Genomic DNA, 20,403 nt, shown 5'->3' on the forward strand with positions numbered 1-20,403 from the left:
CTCTCCGCCGTTTCCTTCCATCATTTATAAAAATTGACCTCAAATGTTGGTGGATTAGTTGGATTTTGGATTGGACCCTTTACAATCTGAAAGATCAACCTGCACACAGAATGCCTTTGTGTGGTGTGTGTATGGTATGTGTATGCATGCGATTAGTTATTGAATAAAGTATCACTTCCTTGTTGGTCTGCAACACAAAAGAAAGCACAAGTAGGCACAAGTTGGTAAAATATATTTTATTTGTTCATACAAAGAAATAGCATCAATTACCAGAATTTCATTTTCCTAGAAACGTCTTTTTCTGTGTAAAATTAATTTGTGTTATACATAGGACAAAATACTTGATTTAATTTTTTGTACATATTGGCTAGTCTAACATCCAGGTTATAGAAGACACACTGCTCGAATTTGCACAGTATTTCAGATTACGAGGCTGAATGAAACTCAGTCATAAATTAATGTTATAAAAGTGATAAAAAAAATCTAACCACACTTTTAAGTTTTATTGACCATCCTTATTGATAAACTGAAAAGAAAAATGACATTGACCTCTGTCAGCATTTTAGATACATATTAAATGGAGCCTCCCATTTTCCTTTCTTATGAAAATACCCCGGCAGGGTCTGACACGGTTTCTCCAAAGGTCTGAAGTCTATCTGTCACTCAAAATGACTTTCGAAAAGAATCTCATGAGTAGGCAATTTCTCCTCCTCCTTCATCCAATTAAGTCACTACACCTACATACCTTTGCAGGTAACCAGCTACCAAGTTAACAGGCTACTATACAAACACCTCAAAGAAAGCATGGAGTAGAGAAAAACAAAATCCTCCATTTTTTTGTTAATATTTTTGTTTTTAATGAGAAAGAAAACAAAACTGAGAGAAATAAAGTATTCCCATGACTCTCGGAGCTTTTCCTGTGAACTGAAAGGAACATATGCTAGGACAGATTGCCAAAGCATGAAATGGTGTCTGTCTCCCAGCAGCGAAAAGTTAAGCTGGTGGCCTTGCAGACTGCTAGAACAGGAAGAAACCCAACGCTTAATTTGATGTGTTGCCTAACTTCTCCAGGAGGAAGACATACGAGCTCAGGCCCTGTAATGACTGTCACATGATGGAATGTAGCATTGGGGCAGATGCTGTGTTGGGATCAATCAGGAACTGTAAGCTAGCGAATCCCTGTGAAGAGATGTACAGGAAGTTTGATTTTTTTTTTCTTTTATGTAGAAAACTTGCTCTAGTCCTTCAGTGCTTATTATCAGCATCTGTTTGGATTCAAGGATTTGACCCAGAATAGAATCTTGACTCACTTCAGTGTTTATGACTAAATGATCCTCCTTCTATCTGAAAGTTTCCTGTTTCAGTTTTAAGGCAGGGAACAAAGTAACCAAAAATTGTCCAGCTTGGAAGGAGGGCAGGGACTTGAAGGAGAAGGAATAGTTCATCCTTGTTTCCCAACTGCTTTGTTGCAACCCCACCCCCACCCCCCAGCCGTGAACTTTACCACAATTCTGCATCACGAGCTGTTTAGATAATGAGAGTGGCTGGAAAGCGAACAGGATAGAATGAGGTGATGTCGTGAATACTGACTTTTACTTGATGCTGTCACTGAAAAGGTGATACCCAAGCAGCAAGAGGGGAGAATCGAGCTATGATTACGGCAGGACTTCAAGTGCAGGTTCTACACCACTTGGTGGGGGCAGTGACAAAGCTAGGCCGTGAAGAGAACATGCACAAAGCCCGCGAGCCCTGTCCTCCTACCCGGCACCTACAGGATAAGTTGTGCTGCTAAGCATGACCTAGCTAGATCTGGGCTAGAACTTGTGGGCAAATACAAACCAGACCATCAGCAAGACATCACTCAAAGACCAGTGACATCTCTGATCAGTCTCTAAAGATGAATTATTTTTTCTCTTCTTATAATTTTTTTTACTCTCTCAGGCAAGTTATTCCTTGCAACATACAAAAGTGTCCTTTGTAAGTACCACAACCCAGCCTTTATGACAACATGTATATCTTCCCACAAATGCCTCAAATAATGTATAACTCAAGTAATGACTCTTTTATGGTAGAAGCATTCTGGTTTAGAAAACTGAGTATAAAGTGAGTATGTTGTTATGTGATACTGGTATGTGGCTACCCAATTGCTATTAGCTAGTCATCATGAGAGATCCCCAACTGCTCTCTGAACAGAGAGGTATGGGGAGAGCATTCTGCATCGGCAGCAACAATTCTGGCAACCCTTCTGCCAGGAGTCAGCTAAGTCAAGCAACAGCTGGGCAAGTGTCTGGCTCAAGTGCTCACAGGCAACATGGGGCCAGCTTTCCCAGCCTGGCCTTCCTACGGCCACTGCTTGTTTTGGCTGCTTGGCTGCTTGCTACAACAGACCATACCGCCCATCTGAGGTGAGCCCCGAATTCCAAGGAGAGGGGTTCCAGACATCAAGCAAGGGGTCAAGGATTCCCTTCCTCTGCCAGGCTGCCCGTCCTTCTGAGCGTCCTTCTCTCTTCGTCCATTGAGGCTGTCAGCCCTACCCGGCTGGCCCCGTGCCTGACAGCACCTCGGCAGGCGCTGACAGCCGGGATGTACCTGAGCCCTTTGGGTCCCCACACCGGCCTCCTTGGTTTGTGCCTATGGCTCTGCTCGCCTAAGGAATCTTTGGTGTGTCAGAGCGGAAGTGGAGAATGGAGCCTGGTGTGCTCTCATGCAAAATAGAAGAGACTGTCTTTATCTCTAAAGCAGCACCCAAGCGTCATGTGACTTGGAAGAAGGGGACTAACATTTGCATACACATCAAGCTGGTTAATGAACCAGAGACTAGGGCAAAGAGGATGCAGGGCCATCCTTCAGACTCAAAATCTGGAGTAAACGGACCCTGGCACGCAGACTCTGAAAGGATGTGGGAGTCCCTGCCGAGGCGGCGATTCCCTCACATGGGAGAACCTAGCGGGTGGCCTGGGGTCCCCGTCCTCGGACATGGCATCACGGGGACGTGGACGAGGAAGCTGCTGCACGAGGCCTCACTGTCCGAGTGCAGCGCCGCTGGGGCAGCCAGTGCTCCCACAGGGCACACATGCGGGAAGAGAAATGGAAGCTGGAATGGGAGACCCAGCACGCAAGGAAACGGCAAGTGAATGCAGACAGCGATCGAAGGCTGCGTACCCGTAACAAAAATCTCAAGTTGTGCTTTTCTTCTTCTTAAATAGAATGGGTAGGGAGGGAAATGGAAGCACCATCAATAGTGAGGAAAAGAACATATTAGACTTAAACACTTTGGAATGTTAACAGATTATGAAGCTAACTCTCTAAAGAGTGCGGCTAGGCAGCTTAGTGAATTAATTGCTTACGAATTAAAAATAAATTATTATAAAATATATTTCTGTACATTTTACATACATATACTCTCTCTCAATATATAAGCCACGTGGTAAGCAACAGAGTCCGGGTGCCTTCAATCCCAGCCAAAGTCGTGCCCGGTCATCTGGTAGAACTTGAGGTTGAAGGGCCGGTAGAAGTCGCGCAGTCTCTGCACCACCTCGCGGTCGATCTCGGGGTGGGTCCTGCCCTTGGTCTTGCCCAGGCAGTGGGGTTTGCTGCTGCCCTCGGCCTTCTTCAGGCAGGGGAAGCCCTTGGTCTTGTTGAAGTAGAAGTGCTTGTCGGTGATGATCCTCTTGAGGCCCAGGAAGTCCTGCACGCGGCCCAGCTCGCCGGCCGGGTCGCTGATGAGCCGCTCCCCGCTCACGAAGAGCATCTGGCCGATGGGGAAGTGGCGCAGCCAGTGCTCCAGGTGCTTGGCGTAGATGCCGATCTGGATGGCGCTCCACGACGTGTCGATGAGGCCCGTGGTTCTGTTTTTGAACGTCAAGCTCTCGAAGGTGGGGATGTCGGGCCGCTTGGAGAGCGTCTGCGTGTAGTCCGAGATGGCTCTGGTCACCGGGTCCCGCACCACCACGATGAGCTTGGTGTCCTTGGACATGGCCGAGATGCGCGCGGGGGCCTCCCGGGTGACAAAGTAACTGGGCGTCTTCTCCATGGTGATCTGCCCGTCCAGGGTTCTGGGCATCAGGTCCCTGAGGAAAGAAAACAAACCAAAGGCGAGTCAGAAGGTGATGCCTCTTCGGCCACGCCTTTCAATGTCAGCACTTCTAACCGCGGCTGGCTCCCTCTTCCCTGGGAACAGTTGTTGAAATATGAAAAAAAAAAAAAAAAAAAAAAAAAGCAAGCAGAATTTTTTAGCTGAAAGGTACATTAATGTATCATCTAAAATTTGGAGGCCAGACACTATCTACCTGAAATGTAAAGGCACCTTTCTACAAGGTGAAGAGTAGGATACGGGTTTCTCTAAGATCCTTTGGTGTGGTCTCTCCCTGATTTTTCAGGGTATCCTGCTTCCACAAGGTCCCAGACATCTGATGTCAGAACCAAAGGTCTGCGGCCTCTGGGTGTGTGCCTTTCCTCATTAACGGCACCTGGGCCCCCAGAGTTCTCCGCCCACCGCCCTCACTAGCCTGCCTTCAGATGCTCAGGAAGCCTGGCCAACTGTGCCGTGGGCACGTGTCCCCCTGGGCCAGCCAGGCTGTTCTGGCTTCCACACAGTGACCAGTGACAAAACACCCTTCCTCTGAAGTGCATACCTGGAGGAAACACAGCAGCAGAGGCCAAAACACTGTTTGAAATCAGGTGAAGCCTAGGCTGATACAAACTTGCCAAGAAGAAAGTCTCCAGACACAACTCTAGGAACTTCCAAAAATACTATAGATGCCATTAAAAACAAACAAAAGCACTTGTGTGAGGTCTAGTACAGCATTAATTTAAGCAAAAGTATGTAGACAAAATTGTTACAACCTACAATATGTTCAGGCCATTACAACTGGACCAAAATGCAGTTTCGTGGCAGCAATTAGCAATAAAAAAATAAGACTCAATGATGTGAGACTGTGCTCTATTTACTCTCTGAGCCTCAGCATCCTAATACGTGAAATGGGAATAATTCCACCTACTTTGTTCAGTTGTTATGAGGTTTATAAAATCAAAGCAGTTTGGCTTATCAGTTAAGGAATTTGGGCTTGGCAGTTAGACTGCCTGGGTTCAAATCCCAGCTCTGCCATTTATAAGCTGTGTTACCTTGAACAACTTGCTCAACCTTTCTGGGCTTCTTTCCCTCATCTGTAAAAATGAAGATGTTAATACCTACCTCATGTGAGTTTAATAAGCATTAAAACAATTAATGATCATAACATGCTTTGAACATGCCTGACAATCATTATTATAGTGTTTGATAGTTTATAGCACATGGTAGGAGCAAAGTTGAGCATAAGCTCATGTATACATCCAAAGGAGATGCGTTAACTAACTGGACACTCAGTTGTAGTCTCAAATATACAATTTTCCATTAGCTATGGGATAGAGATTCCTGAATGATTCCTATCTGGGGCCAGGAATTGAAGGAAGGAAGGAAGAAAGGTAGGCAATTTCCACATCATTGTTGAGCAAATATTTACCTCTCAGCAGGACAGTCTAAATGTCCAGCTTCAAGCCACTCCTAATCTATGGAGACTCAACTCCTTTATTGAGCACATTTATGGAAATGATGCTATACACTCATTTTGCACCCACCATCTAAGACAACTCCCTGGATAGCACTCCTTCCCGCTGCCTTGGCTTTAGCTTAAGCTGGATTGACCCACTTTGCTCATTAACTACTTAGATTAACGCTGCCCTGCCATCAGGCTAATGGGATGGAGGATTAAGGAGAGTCTCCACTCTCAACTTATTTTGCATTTCACTCAAAAGCAGGTCAATTCAGATAAAGTCCACATTTATTTCCTCATGTTAAGCCATTTGCAACTGGACAGTCTACGAGAGTTTAATACTCAATTAAAATGCTAGCACCACAATTGAAGGAAACTCAACCCCCAAAGCTGTCTAAAGCCATTGCTGAGGGGTGGGTTTGGGTCTGTCCTCAGAGGGTTCACCTGACCCAGCATCCCCCTTGATTAGGGCGTGAGAGCTGTGTGGTCACAGGTCACTTAACCTGTCCATACCTCAGATTTTTCATTTGAACCATGAGAAAAACAATGGTTGGTGACCACTGTTGAGGGTTTTCGAGGGGACTATGAACCTAACCTTGGTACCAAGCCTGGTAGCTAGTTAGCTGGTGCTAGAAAATGTTCTCAATGATCTGTTGACAGGATCTTGGCAAGAAGTAAGGGAGCAAGGCTCGCGCAAGGGTCACTCATGCGCCCCCCCCCCCCCAGGGGCAATGGGGAAGGCAAGGACACTGGGCGCTGCCCTCAGCCTTCCTGGGCTCCAGAACCCCTTCTGAACCTTTGCTGCCTGTGCTTCCCCCGCGTCCTTAAGGAAAAGCTTGGTGGGGACTGGACAGAACAGCTAAATGAGCCATTGTGAGTAAGAAACCACAACAAAGGGTGGGTAAAAAAAGACATGGGAGAGCCTCCCTGGCCTCCAGTCTGGAGGCAAAGCTTCCTCAGCCACAGAGACTCGCTGAGTTGTGGGCAGATTTCCTGTGCTTGACTGCCCGCTGGCCACCCAGGTCCTTCTGGGTACCAGCTCCAGGGGACCCCTCTCCCCAGGACGGTCTGTGTTCGCACTCAGAGGCCTCGGCACTTTCCTCCATCATCACACTGATGGCCAGGGAAGCACTACTGTGACACGGAGGCTTCTCAGCCCTTGTCCACTGCAGGCCCCATGGCCACTGTCCCCTCAGAGTGCCTGGACAAGTCAACGGGGGGCTGGTGGCGAGAGGCACCCTAGGTTTGGCACCGTTTCGGCAATGCCTCCTGAGCTCTCTCTGCTGGCTGCCCTGGGGTGCTTCTGTGGCACATGAAGTGGAACAGGATATGCCACCCCAAAATATGTCTCTTTGGCATAAGGATTATTTTAGGCTGATTATGTTTAAGAAACAGTAGACCTAGGAAAAGCTCTGAAAACCCAAGTAAAAGTTATCATTTTGTAAGAGACATTTCCATTCGTAATGGAAGTCTCCATTTGTAAGGGTCTGCTCTCTGCACCAGGCAGAAGACATGACTAAATCTTTAGAAATCTCCTCAATGGAGGAGGCATAGACTGAAACCTGCAATAACAACCTTACCCTGCTTATTATGTTTTCTGTGGTCACCTCCCACAACTGGCCTCCCCCCACCCCCAACTTCTGTCTTTTGTCTTTAGCTGGAGATGGTATTGAATGTGGTGGTTTGGGCTATTTGAAGGAGTGCTCAGTTTCTTGGGTCTCTCCCACATATACAGGAGGAATACAAGTTATATTCATCTTTTTCCTATTAATCTATCTTTTACTACATGGGGACCTCAGTCAAGAATCCAGAAGGGTAGAGGGAAAATTATTCTTCCTCCCCTACTCGGGTATGAGGCTCAGACAGAGCCAGCCTCTCCTTAGCGCACCCCCGTGGGGGGCACAGGACAGAGAAGTGTGTGGACAGCTCCTGGACCAGCACCTTCCAGACAGTCACAGGCAAGTCCCCTTTGTCCCTGTCAGCTACTCTTCTCCCACCAGCCCCGCCCCCACCCCTGGTCCTGGAGCAACTCCTTTCTATCTTCTTCCCGAGGCCACTTCCATCTTGTCCTCCCTTTACTGGCCACACTCTCCTGTCCTCACACTCAAAATCTCTCTGAGCACAGCAGGGACTCAGAGAAGAGAGTCTGAGGACGTGGCCGAGGGCAAGACCACACACGTGGGTCCTTGCATGCCCGTCCGGCAATGGGTCCCGCCCCAGGGGAGCATCCTGAGCGACGGAGGCTGCAGGATAATTGAGCTGCTCATTATGAGAGCCAATTTCTGAACCTGATAGTCCCGGCTAATAATTATATAGTGCTGGGACTTGCAGAGGAATTTTCACAGACGTTATCTGATTTCGCCCCTCACAACAAGCCTTTGAGCAAGGTATTACAGTTCCCAACTTATGAAGAAACTGAGGCTAAGGAAGAGAGAGTGACTTGCTTTGAGGCAGTCACTGGCCTGCATGTCAAGAGCTGGGACCTCGACTCAGCCGTGGGATGCTTCCCCCCCATCTGCCACAGCCCTCTTCCTCAACCTCCCGTGTTTCTTCGTAACGAAACGAAGAGTACACAGCACCTGTCCTCTCTTTGAATACTTCTCTCTATTTTATTTCTCTTGTTCATAGATTAGGACCTTAACAATAGGTATTTCAGTGCTAGAATTAGGTAGCTATGATCATAATTGTTTAAAAGTGAGTCAGACTTCGGAACATGAGCCCTCTTAGGTCCCCATGCTCCTGCATTCCGCGGGGCCTGGAAACTCAGCCACCCCCACAGCAGTCCTTTCTCCAGTGCCCCTGACCCCGGCCTCTACCCCTCTTTACCAGGTGGGCAGGAAGGGACACCTCTTTGGCACCTGGCACACATGACTAATAGGTGCCTGTGAAGCCACTGGGGCTGGATAGTACCTCTGGGGCAAGCCTGAAGAAGATGCGTGCTCACCCGCCTGAGAAGCAACCCCTAGGACAAGACTAGGAGGTACTAACCAGCATGCAGGAGTTGCTACAGAAAGCTTCCCCTTCTTCAGTGAGACCTACGGGGTGAGACAGTGTCGTCCTCCATCTCAGCCTGGGGGTGACAAGCCCAGGGGACTTTCTGGAACACCAGATCTCAAAGAGCAGGGCCATAGAGCAGGACCCTGAGAACCAAGAGGGTTTGGAAGGGATCTTTCAGGCCTTTGGTGGGTTTGAGGATATTCACAAGGAAGGGATGGGCCACCTCTGTGGCAGTGGGTCTCGCCCCTGGTTACACCTTGGAATTCCAGGGTATTTTGAATTAAATGCCTGGGCCTTGCCCCAGACCAACTGAGCCATGCCAGCGTGGGTGAGGCCCCGACACAGAGCCGTTAGAGGATGCAATGCGCAGCCAGGATCGGAAATCATCACCTGTGCTATCTGTCAGGGACTTCAGTCATTTATTCCACGATGTCCAGAGCCACCTAAGAGGAGACACCATCGTGGTGGAAGAATTGAGAAAACAATGTTGTACATGAAACTAAAAGTTGTTCAGCTAATCTAAGGCTTATTATTTGGGTCAAAGGACTAGAGTTAAGCCTACGGAGGAAAGGTCATACTCTGTCAGCTGAAAGCAGCCCATGTCCCAGAGTGAGCGAGGGGGACACCCCAGTGGTGTGCCAACTGCAGAGAACAGATAACACAACCGAATAAGCCAAACGCAGTCAGGCTCAATGAGAAGAGAGGAAAAGGGTGTTTGTTGTCTTTACATGGGAGCACCCGCGCACACGCACGCGCGCACACGCACAGAGAGCTATCAAACATGAATCGAGCTACCAGCAAAACAACGAGGCAAACCGAAGGAACTTGCAAGGACGATAAGGCCGTCTGTACTTCCGTGATAATGAGAGGCTCACAGATGCAGCTAATTCTTTCATCATCAAACGTTAAGATAACATCAGCATAAACAGAAGGAAGGAAGATGCGCAGGTAAGGAATAGTGTGAGGGCTGGACCGTCTGATTTATGCTTCTGCCAGAGCCTTTGGCTTAAAATGAAACTAAAACCATTTTTTAAAAAAATCCCATGAAACTAAGGTGAGTTAATGCCAAAAATGACCGTTCGGACCTTTTCCTCTTTTCTGATCTTTTGGGGCAGGGTAGAGAGAGAGAATGGCCTGGGCTGATGGAGGATTTAGAAGCCCCAGCCTCAGGCCGCAGAGCTCCCCCTCCCCTGTGCCTTTGCCGAAGGTGAGAAGTGAGCTGAGGACATGAGCCAATGACCTGCAGAGTCACACTCCCTACAGGGGCCTGGCTGTCCCAGGGCTTTGGAGCAGCACCGTCCAAGCTGAACCCCTCAAGTCTCCGTGCAGCCCTTACGTGTGATGCTGGAAGCAGCACGTTAAATACAAACTTCAGGCCTAAGTGAGTAGGAAATTCAAATGAACCAGAGAAAATCTAAAACGTCCTCTGATTGTGATGTTCTTCAGTAGCAAACGTTGCCCTAATTTTCTTTTCCTGCTTCTTCCCTTCCCCGGGTGGCGGGTGGCGTGCCTGCTCCTGGGGTCCAGCAGCTGAACTTGTTGATTTGAACTGGCAAAATACACAAGAAACGGGATGACGTAAATGGGTGTGACCTAACCCACCACAGCCAGGCAGACGCTGAGACATGTATGCAGAACAGATGATGGACGGGGATGCTCTTCAGGAGGAGCCCGAGCTGCAGGCCACGCTGGCTGCGTGGGCCCGTCTCCCACTTCAACTGAGGAAACTGGAAAGAGCCGGAGAAACACTGGGCCATCGCTCTTCCCTCCCGCTCTGGGAGAATGACTTCCTTGCTTGGTTGCAGAAATATCCCACATTTTCTGGACTACAGAGATTTTGTTTTCTTTTTAGAAAACTACTTTGTAACCTACTATACTCCTAGATAGTAAATAATCCTTTTTGGTTCCAGTTCTATTATTTTTGACAAATGCATACATATAGTTTCATGGGTCCAAAATCTCTCCCTTGTGCTATTTCAACAAAAATTTTAAAGCAAGCTATTTTCACAGGACAAATTTCCTTACAAATAGCCAGAAGCTGCCCAAATCCTTGTTTTGATACTGTTTTAAGGAAAATAGATTGAAATGAGAAAAATGGTCAATAGTTACTTTAAAACATTTACATAGAATTATTTACTGTGGCTTAAAAAAAAGTTGTCTTCATGAAAGTTCTGTGAGTTCCCCACTTCTAGTTCTGCTTCTAGTTGGTGTGTCTCCCTGGCCACACTCCAGACTTCCCAGGCCTCAGAGCCCCGTCCCGTCACGTAGCAGAGGAGGCTGCAATGCTCTGCCCACTCTGATAAGCTGCCCCGTGGGACTCCCAAGGGCTCAGACCGGGAAACGGAGATGCCACACCATCTTTGGCTTGTCCGCAGAGCCCAAATAAAAGTGCAACGAGGAAAGATCTTTACAAATAGCAGAATCATGGAACACAAAACCATGTGTTTAGGAAATAAGGATGACTCTTTTAAAAAAGGTAAAACAAGTGCTTTTTTTTTAGGATCCTATAAACCCAACAAAACAATACCAGCAGCAAAACTCAGAAGCACTGGCATCCCAGGGATTCGGAGAGAGGCGTGGCGAGCAGGCAGGGCGCAGAGGAGTTCTATGGCGGTGGGTAATGTCACTATCATCTGCCCAAATCCCCGCGGTGGACAGCACCGGGAGCAGACCCTTATTCCGTCTCGAAGACACCCCTACTCCACTTTGTCCCTCCTCCCGGCTCTATCACCAATGGATTTCATATAACTGTCCTCAGGCCTCCTCCTCCTCCTCTGACAGTAACGTACAAAGCTGTCATTCTCAAGAGCATCTTCTCCATCCGTCGGGATTTTGCTTCCTGGCAACTGTAGTCAGTGTGGCTCAAATAAACCCATTAAAACTCTCTACAGGTTTGGACGTTTCTTACGTTAAAGCTTGAAAGGGTGCAAAGGGCAGCTGGGGGTGGGGAAAGAAGGTGACATGGAGGGGTGGTGACATGGAGTGGGAGTGACGCGGAGGGGAGGGGAGTGAACTCTGATGCTGCCACACGAGTCCTAGAGGTGCAGGATGTGGCGAGCTCTGGGGAGGGCCGTCCCCTCCAGGCTTCAGTGGGCACTTGGGACTCCAGGCCACAGCTACAGCATTTTGAAAAAATTCAGGGAGAAGAGAAAGAGTGGGCACCACAGTCATTTCAGTTCCAATCACAGGGGTTTCTGCAGTGACAAGTGTGGGCTGGCCTATCCTTATCTTCTGTGACGGCCAGTTGCCAACCCTAAATATCCACCCCACTGGCACCTCCCAAACCGCCTTGGTTTCTTTCTGCCTTGTGACCTCATAAACTACAGTGGACTTCAGGAGTCAGAAAGACAAAAGCTACAGCCTACACTCTTTCCTTTCTTCTTTGACAGGGTGAGACACCAGGGACAAGCAAGAAGCTTTTCCTGGAAAACTTGACTGTAGACAATAAGAGGGGCCAGAGCCTGTTGGAGAGCTGTAACTTGAACTGTGAGTGGTAACTCTGGGAAGTTTCTTCTTCAAAGCAGCTTCCTTCCCAGGGGAGGCAGGAGGAGGGGTGGGAGGGAAATGCGTACCAGCCAGCCCCTGCTTATCTGGAACCTCCTTCCTTTGGTAGGAAGGCTCAGAGCCCACCAGTTCCTAGCCGCCCCTTCAAAGGGCCACATCTCCATCAATAATCATCTCCATTTGGGAAAGATGTTTGCATATCAAAGACCTCCTTTGGGAGGGATTAAAATAATTTAAAGTGAAATTGTAAATAGTTTAGTTTCCAATGTCTCTCTGGTCTGGAGGCTGGAGCAGTGGGACCACCGGAAGTGATGTCATCATTCATTACAAACTCTACAGGCCCCCCCTACCCCCTTTTTAAGGTAATGGGTAGGAAGGAAGAAAAATAACAAAGGATGGATTCCCCCAGGCCTCCTCCTCTTCCAATCCTCCCTTCTTTCTCCACTCCCAGCCCCCAGCCTCCAACACAAGGACCGGGCCTCCATTGTCCTAGACTTTCAATACTGCTCAGAAAATGAAAAGCCTTTGAATGCCATAAGGGGGTGGGGCACAAAAGAGCATCTCCCTCCTCTGGGTCAACTCAAGATTCCTTTCATTTTGGCAGAATCCTCTGTTATAGACCCTGCTTCACAAAGGCCCGAGTTCCTGTTCCTGGAAGGGCTGGGGGGCGGGGTGGGGGTGGGGTGTGGAGGCGGGTTTCAATTAAAAGCTAATAGCCTTTTGTGGGTGAGCTCTCTGGGGCATTGCTCATGTTTATTGAACGTCACTGTGCCAGGACAAATCAGTGAAATCAGAGTAATCTGTGTCCGTTTCCTGAAAAAAAATTTTTTTTGATCAATGAAAGAAAGAAAGAAGAGAAGAAAGAAAGAAGAAAAAAGGGAGAAAAAGGAAAGAAAAAAAGTTTTTTGGGAAGCGGACTTTGGAAAGTAAAATCAGCTCTGCCATTGGCAGAGGGGGATGGAGCAGAAGTCCCAGAACTGAGAACAGGGCACCAGAACCCAACTGCAGAAGGGCAGGAGTCGAAGCAGTCCTGCTCCTGCTTTGACAGACCTGTCTGTGTGTGGACCCTGCCGGTTCCTTTCTGATCGGCGCTGGCTTCCCTATCTGGAACAAGCTCCTTTTCCCTGGGGCACTGGGAGCCCCTGCTTGGAGTAGGTTACTCCCCTGGCAACAAAGGGTCACCCCTCCCCCTCCACAGCTGCACTTCGTGTATGGCTCACATGCTCCTGTGCTTTTCTCCCAGCTCCCCACTTCATCCCGAGGAAAGTTGCTTTCTCTCCATTGCCCTGGGTAATTCGGTACAACTGTTCGTCCACAGGCCTTCCCCCAGGAGCGGCTGTACCATGCGGCACTGGGGTCCACGCAGTGAATGAAGCCAAGGGGGTGGGTGATGCCTCCCGACACTCCTGACACTCAGTGACAGCACAGTGGGAACCGGGCACATGAAAGCGTGGGTTCTCGTTTCTGGCCTGCCACTCCAGGAGCCTGAGACCTTGAACAAACACTCAAAGCTCTGAACTGTTTCCCTGCATGTAAAAATTAATGTATTGGTTTAAAACGGTGTTCTTCGGCTGTAAAATTCTATAAGATGATCTTTACAAGCTCCCCTCTCCCATCCCAACCCTATTCCACAGCCTCCTTCAGCCAGCAAAAGTTTGACACAGGTTGGCAGAGTTAAAGTAGAACCTCTATAAATATTTGGTGATTAAATATGTACACACTGTGTCTCAGGGACATTGGTATAGACCATACCCAACAGCATAATTCAGATAGAGGTCAATGTCAAGTGTACCCTAAAACATACACCTATTTGTTAAGTAGCTGGTACTTGTGGAATAGAAAGAAAAATGGGGTTCAAGAGGTCAGGCTGTGTGGCCTTGGGCAACTTGCCTAATATCTCTGAGCTATCTTTCCTCACCTATAAGATGGGAATATTTGTCCTTCGTATTTTATAAAAGAAAATGTTGAGACTCAAATGTAGTTTGTAGGTGAATAAGCTTGGCTCTAGATACTAGGAGTATTTCTAGGGAAACATTCCCAAGGAAGAAGAAACACCAAATTGGTTCTTAAATTCAAAGGCATGTGCAAACAAGCATTTGAAAGAGTCACAGTTTCCTGACATTCTTCACTTGTGCTATGAAGAATCCCATACTTGGACCTTTCTTCTTAGCACCCTGGTAGGACACTGAAGACAAAGGAAAACTGAACTCCCTGGGCTGACATCGCTGAATGAATGTGGTGATCCAAGTATGGGGGCTAAAAAATAGCTTTTCTCCCACCTTCTAAGTTCTAGCTGGGCTAATAATCAAATTGACAGAGACAGATTAACATGAGAAAATATTCAAAGTTAATTACAGATGCCCATGCCAGGGGTGTCAAAAGATATGAGACCCAAACAGGCATCGGGCAGTTGAGGTTTATATGCTGTTATGGACAAAGGAGAAAGGGGACAGTGATGGGATTTCAGAAGGGAAAAATAGGCAATTTACAGGTAGCTAAAAAAGAAGAGAACCTACGTGGCAGGCAAATTCTTGCTGGACAATCCAGAAACAATGAAACATGGTGGGTGTGGGTGTGGAGGAGGCAGTGGAGGAGGTGGGGGGGGGATGGTGGTGGTGGAGGGGGCCTTTCCACCTGAATCTCTTAGGCAGAGAAGGGGAGGGTTAAAGATTTTTTCTGAGTGTTTTGTTTCTTAATAATTAGCTTAAAAATCAACACACAGTTTTGGGGTTGCAAAACTTGGGTCCCCTTAATAAGCAAGGCATAATGGGAAATGAGGCAGTCTTTAATACAAACACAGCCTACTTTGGAGGATTCTTTCTTTCCTTCTTTCTTTTTTTTTTAACATGGCAGAGATGAGGTTTATAGGAGCAAAACAGCCACAGTTCAGGGAAGAGGTCCATCCTCGGCTGATGAAAAGAATCTGTAGAGCTGCTGAAACCAGACCCACACTGTAAAGACTCGATACAATCATTTGCCTTCCTGCCTCCCGACAGCGACAGCGGGGCAGGAGGAGTTTGGGATAAGAAAAATCCCAGTTAACTCTTGACTTAAGTCCAAGATAATGGCTCTGTCCCTCTCTCTGCTTCCCTTCTCCACAAACAGAACCCCATTTTACAGTTATCAACTGAAAACAGTATAAAGTAAATTAGGTCAATACAAATCTTGAGATAGAATTTTGAGTTAAGCTAAAATAAAGGGAAATGAGTGCATATAAACTTCTCTTATCACGGGCTTTAAATAGTAACAAGAACATTTTAGAGAAGAAAAGAAGTACTTTCTATCCAGGGAGAACACCCAAGGGATGATATCAACTTGGAAAAGCTGCTGCCAAAAAAAAAAAACCCTGCTGCTTCTTACCTTGGCAACCCTTCGTCATCAGTACCTACCTCTTCCCAGTCCATCTGACCTAGTGCCTGAAGCTGACCAAAGGTGTCTTAAGAAAACAGGCCACATGGCAGTGCCAATGGGAACTCTAAGGACATCCACCAAAGTCCCCTCTCACACCCTTTTTGAAATTCACAGCTTGGGAAGTACTGGAAGCTTCTCAGAGTCAGGAGAAAAGTAAGTCGAACTTCCCCAAATTCTCACTTATTCATTGGATGGTCTACCATTTTTCTAATCAAAACAATACATTTGCAACAGATTATTACACAGAGTACTGCTTGCCTTGTGCATTTTGTGTCCAAAGGTAGAGGAGAGGCAAAGTGTTGAAGGTGGAAGCTATGGTCAAATGTCCTGTATTTCTGAGGACACATTGTCATGATTTCTCACACGCTCTGAGAACCCCAGTAGATGATGCTGTCTCACTGGCGAGCCTTAAAGTTTCCAGCAATTCTTCTGTGCTTTAAACAACGCGTTCCCTCCTCACCCCGCCCCACATCCCCCACAAGGGAACAAAACTGTAAGCACCAAAGAGATCAAATAACTAAATGATTAGCGGGAGAGTGGCTAAGAATTACAAGTGAGATTAGCCTTTACCCTGTATTAGCCCAAATGAAAAACTAACCCTGTAACTATTTTTAAGCCTAATGACTATTTCTAAGAATAAAATGTTTGGTTGAAATGTATTGCCTTCTATTAGTTTAGACTGTGAACTTTAAAGATTGTTATCTTCAAAAGAAATACAAGAAAAACAACAAGACACCAGGCATAGGAAGCAATTGAACATGTTTGCTGAGTGAAGGCATAGACGAAGGAATGAAAGGGACTGAGTGAGCCATGCTTAAAGCTAATGGCCAGAGGTCACAGTGCAGCTATGTAAAGAGAATTGGGGGCAACCTGGAATAATAAATTGCCACTGGGGCAGGTTTGAAGCTGGTAATGATCTCAGTATCCCGACGCCCAAACAAGTTAATTCTAAGCAACATTTATGTAACATCACCCCCATTACATTAAGTGACACAATTACATTAAGAGGCCCTGCCCATAAAGAAGGTCTTGAACCTGAATTAGAAGCTAAAGCAAAGAATAAGCATGGCATGAGATCACGTTCCTCATTTCTCCTGTGGGACAGAAGCAAGCTGTGACATATCTTGTGAACTCAAATGCCCCACCTCTGGTGGCCAGTAATAAACCATCTTCTCTATTCAGACTAATAAGTGGTTGCAGTTAATAATGAGAAAATGACATTAATTAGCTGATTTATATTAATTGTTTTGCTTATTATTTTGCTTTCATTATTATTAAAATTTATTTGCATTCCCAGGCATCCATCAGTGACGGTGGGTTAAGATACAGCAGTGCCTCTCGTAGGGAGCAGGAAGAAAGTTGACTAGAAATGTAAATGCAGTATGTATCCTGGATGACCGAGGAATCAGTGATATGGCAGGCATTCTTGCCGTCCAGGGGCACACTATGTATTCAGAAAACAATTCCACACACACAAGTTTACCAATAGATCCTGTATCCTGGGTCCAAACTGATGTGTGGAGAGAAGCCCCTAGGGGTCGTGTCCTTGGAGCTAGTCCCAAGGGTAGGTGGGAATGAAGAAATCAGGGACAAAATACACCTCAGTATAGGGATATAAGGCAGTGATTGAACCATTTAGCCTGAACGGAAGGCTTACTTATTTTTTTCTTGAGGAGTGGTGGGCAATACTGGAAAGATTAATAAACAGGCTAGGGCTCTCTCATCTACACGGCCCAGACCCCTACCCGCTGCTTCCCCAGACGTTGTTCCAAAGGCAAAATCTAGAAGCCAAATCTTCACCCCCTCTCATAATGCGGAGCATGCCATTCAAGGGAGTTCTAGGTTCCCCGCTTCTCTTCTCACCGCTCCACCCAGCTCTGCTTCTCCCCAGCCACCAACAAGTTCCCGCAGTTCCTCACACGGGCCATGAAGTTCCCTGCCGCCATGGGCTTCCGTCCTCCTAGAACATTCTTTCCAGCCCTCCTCCATCTAATACACGTCTATGATATTCATCCCTTTTTCCTCAGTTTGGCTTAGCAGTCCTTGCTCTTTTCTCCTGACCACCAGCCTTCAACATCCTCCCTGCACGTGCCCGCGTGCGCGCGCGCCCACACACGCACACAGATGAGCACGCGCGCCCACACGCGCGCACACACAGCACAACGTTTACCTATCTGCCGTGCCAGTCCTACAAGGCTTTGAGGACTGGATTGTGTCTTATTTGCATTGTGGCAAGAATAAATGATTGTTCGACGAATAAAGGGCAAATGAGTAAATGAACAAATGCAAGACAGAATTTGAACTTGATCCCAGAGGCGACAAGAAGCCGCATCGAACGGAGGAGAGGAGGGGCATGAAAATGGATTAGGAGTCGGGGAGACACTGCTTCCCCGCAACACAGACAAAATAGCTGTGGGCTTTTAGCTGATTATACACTCCAGGAGCCCACTGAAGACTGATACAAACAAATACAAAGAAATCTGGAATAAGCAAAGAAAGATTACTAGGTGTGTCCACTGGAAACCCCTGTGTTGTATAAGGCAGGCCCTTCCGGTTATCTGACTCTGGCCTCTTCTTGCCTTGGAGGTATTTTACAACCCTGTAAATTATAAATAGCAATGTAGCAATGCAATAAAATTCTTGACCAGAGGCACGTGGATAAATGCTTTTGAGTGGAGATTCTGTAGATTTGGCCCTGCCCCTCCCAACACGCTTCCTGCCTGTTTTTATATTTATCTCAACACTCCTTTATTCCAAGTACACTTGTGTTCCTTTGACTTCTCCTTTGAAACAATGGTTTTCTCATTAACAATGAGTGAAATAAAATCCTTAACATGATCATTAAGGAAATGTAATCTGTACTATTAAATGGATGAGAGTCATAATTTTACCTTTTGTTTTTAGGAAATGATCCTGTATCCACAAGGCTGCATGAACCATGCATTTCCCAGAGGGGCGCTCTCCACACCAGGGCATTGCCCCAGCACCCTCTCTCCTCCCGTTCCCCATCTCAGGACCAGAGCAGTCATGCTTTCTTCTGAGCACCTTGTGTCATGGTGTGCACTGGAGGTCAGCCTTCTCCTGAGGGCTGCCAGGAAGCTGAGGGTCATGGCTAGCCATCTGAGAGCCATTTCTTAGGCCAACTCCTGGCTCCATGTTATGGGTCCACCATTCATTCTCTTTCACGATGCTCACATTCGATGTACTTGTGGACCTTTAGGTATCGTTTGAAAACCACCCTAAGTACCATTTCAAAAAGGTGGATACAAAATCAGTGCCATTTGGGAGATCTGAATGGAAGGGGGGGTGGGAGTGACTGTGACAGGAAAGCTAACTTCAAAAACCTTTGGAAGGAAGGGGAAAGTACAGGTGGTCACAGACTACCCATGAGGAAAGAAGCAGGAGCAAGGACCACCTTCAGTTTCTAAGCCACGTGGATGGTGGGCATGACACCAATGAGTCCTGAAATCAGCCATGGAAACTGCACCTTTGCACCATTTTTTGGGGGGCGGTGGAGTTGGGGGGATCAGCAACAGAATTTAGGTGCTCATCCAGGACGTGTTGTAGACAAAAGAAGATTTCAGTTTTTGTGTCCACATGTACAAACAGAAACTGAGAAAGGGCAGCACCAGGTCCTAGGTGAGGAAAGGTTCCCTGGGCTAGCCAAGTCAGTTCTGGGTCAGCCTGGGCTGGGCTGGATGGGGGACAGACTCTCCGGGAGGCCAGCCAGAGGCAGGGCCCAGAAGAATGGCTGCTCTCTGAGGTGCTCAGCGGGCATTCTCTGTGCACTGACAGGGCCAAATAAAGATCTGAAGCTGCTCCTTTGCCCAGTGAGTCCACTCCCAAGCCCTGGGGCTGGGAACACACAGCCCTGAGTCCCTGAGCAAACACCCTGGGAAGGAGAGAGCCACCGCCGCAGCTCTGCTGCCCCATGAGCATGCTGGGGAAGTCAGCTCAAACCCCCGCTCAGGGTTGTCCTGGGCTTGCTAAATGCACACAGGTTAAACTGTCACTTGGAAGCAGGCAGGACTGCCAGGTAATGACCTGAGGAACGGAATCGACTGGCTGTGGAATATGCTGTAGTGTCCTAATGACCTTGCGATGTTTGCATGAATCCATCTGGAACTCCAGGAGATTTCTCTCTACAAGCCAAACACGGTGTCTGTCCAAGGAAAGACCTTCTCCCTTTTCTCTGGTGAGAGATGGTTCTCCTTTTATTCAGAACAGAAATGGGGCTTGTGAAATATCACAACAGACTGTTACCCTTGCTGCCTGCAAAACAGGCATGATGCTTCATGACTGCGGGAATTGGAGAAAAGGGGCGGACGTGCGCACACAGCCCAGCAGCAATCGGCCCCCACCGTCATCAGGTGCTCCCAGCCCGAAGCCTGGCTGAGGTGGTTCCCTAGGAGGTCAGAGCAGAGCGGGCATGCATTCTCCACTCATGGATGAGCTCTGCTCACCCCCAAATGCTTTGCCTGAACTACCTACAAACAGCATATGCCTCTATATTTTGACAAGCATTGAAATCATGAGCTGGCATAATAATGGGTCTGCACGTGGTCCTATAAAGCCACGAAGACACTGTCCACTACAATACTCAAAGTTCACGCTACAGAAAAATGTCTGCCTCTGGTAAAAAATCAACCAGCTTCCGTTGTATTAAAGATGGTGCTCTCTCTTCGTTGGCCATAATGAGGTCAACTCTAAGACCTTTCTAGCACTTTATCCAGAGAAAGTACTGAACATCCAGGATCTCACTGGCCCACTGTAACAATCTTCTCCAGGGGTGCTTGCTCCATTTTAAAGACAGGGAGAGTGAGGCTGGAGGAGGCTAGACGGAGTTGCCCCAAACCAAATACTGGGCAATGGCAAAGCTGGGACTTGGACTCCACAATGTCCCACTCTGAATCTCATGTTCATCCTACTTGTCAACATTTGTAAGAACCTCCAAGATCAA

The 20,403-nt window shown here is 47.4% G+C and overlaps 1 protein-coding gene across 1 annotated transcript in view; it reads right to left on the reverse strand.

Annotated features, from left to right (window-relative positions):
- Positions 1–221: 221 nt before the first annotated feature.
- Positions 222–20,403, reverse strand: part of LOC149997520 (heparan sulfate glucosamine 3-O-sulfotransferase 3B1) — a 38,924-nt gene continuing 18,742 nt past the window's right edge. The window contains exon 2 of the mRNA XM_090292061.1: positions 222–4,070. Coding sequence (XP_090148187.1) covers positions 3,452–4,070 — 619 coding nt within the window. The 3' untranslated portion in view covers positions 222–3,451. The remainder of the gene's footprint in view (positions 4,071–20,403) is intronic.

The sequence above is a fragment of the Furipterus horrens genome, unplaced genomic scaffold, assembly GCF_987537825.1.
Source record: "Furipterus horrens unplaced genomic scaffold, mFurHor1.1.pri manual_scaffold_11, whole genome shotgun sequence".
Taxonomy (NCBI): Eukaryota; Metazoa; Chordata; class Mammalia; order Chiroptera; family Furipteridae; genus Furipterus; species Furipterus horrens.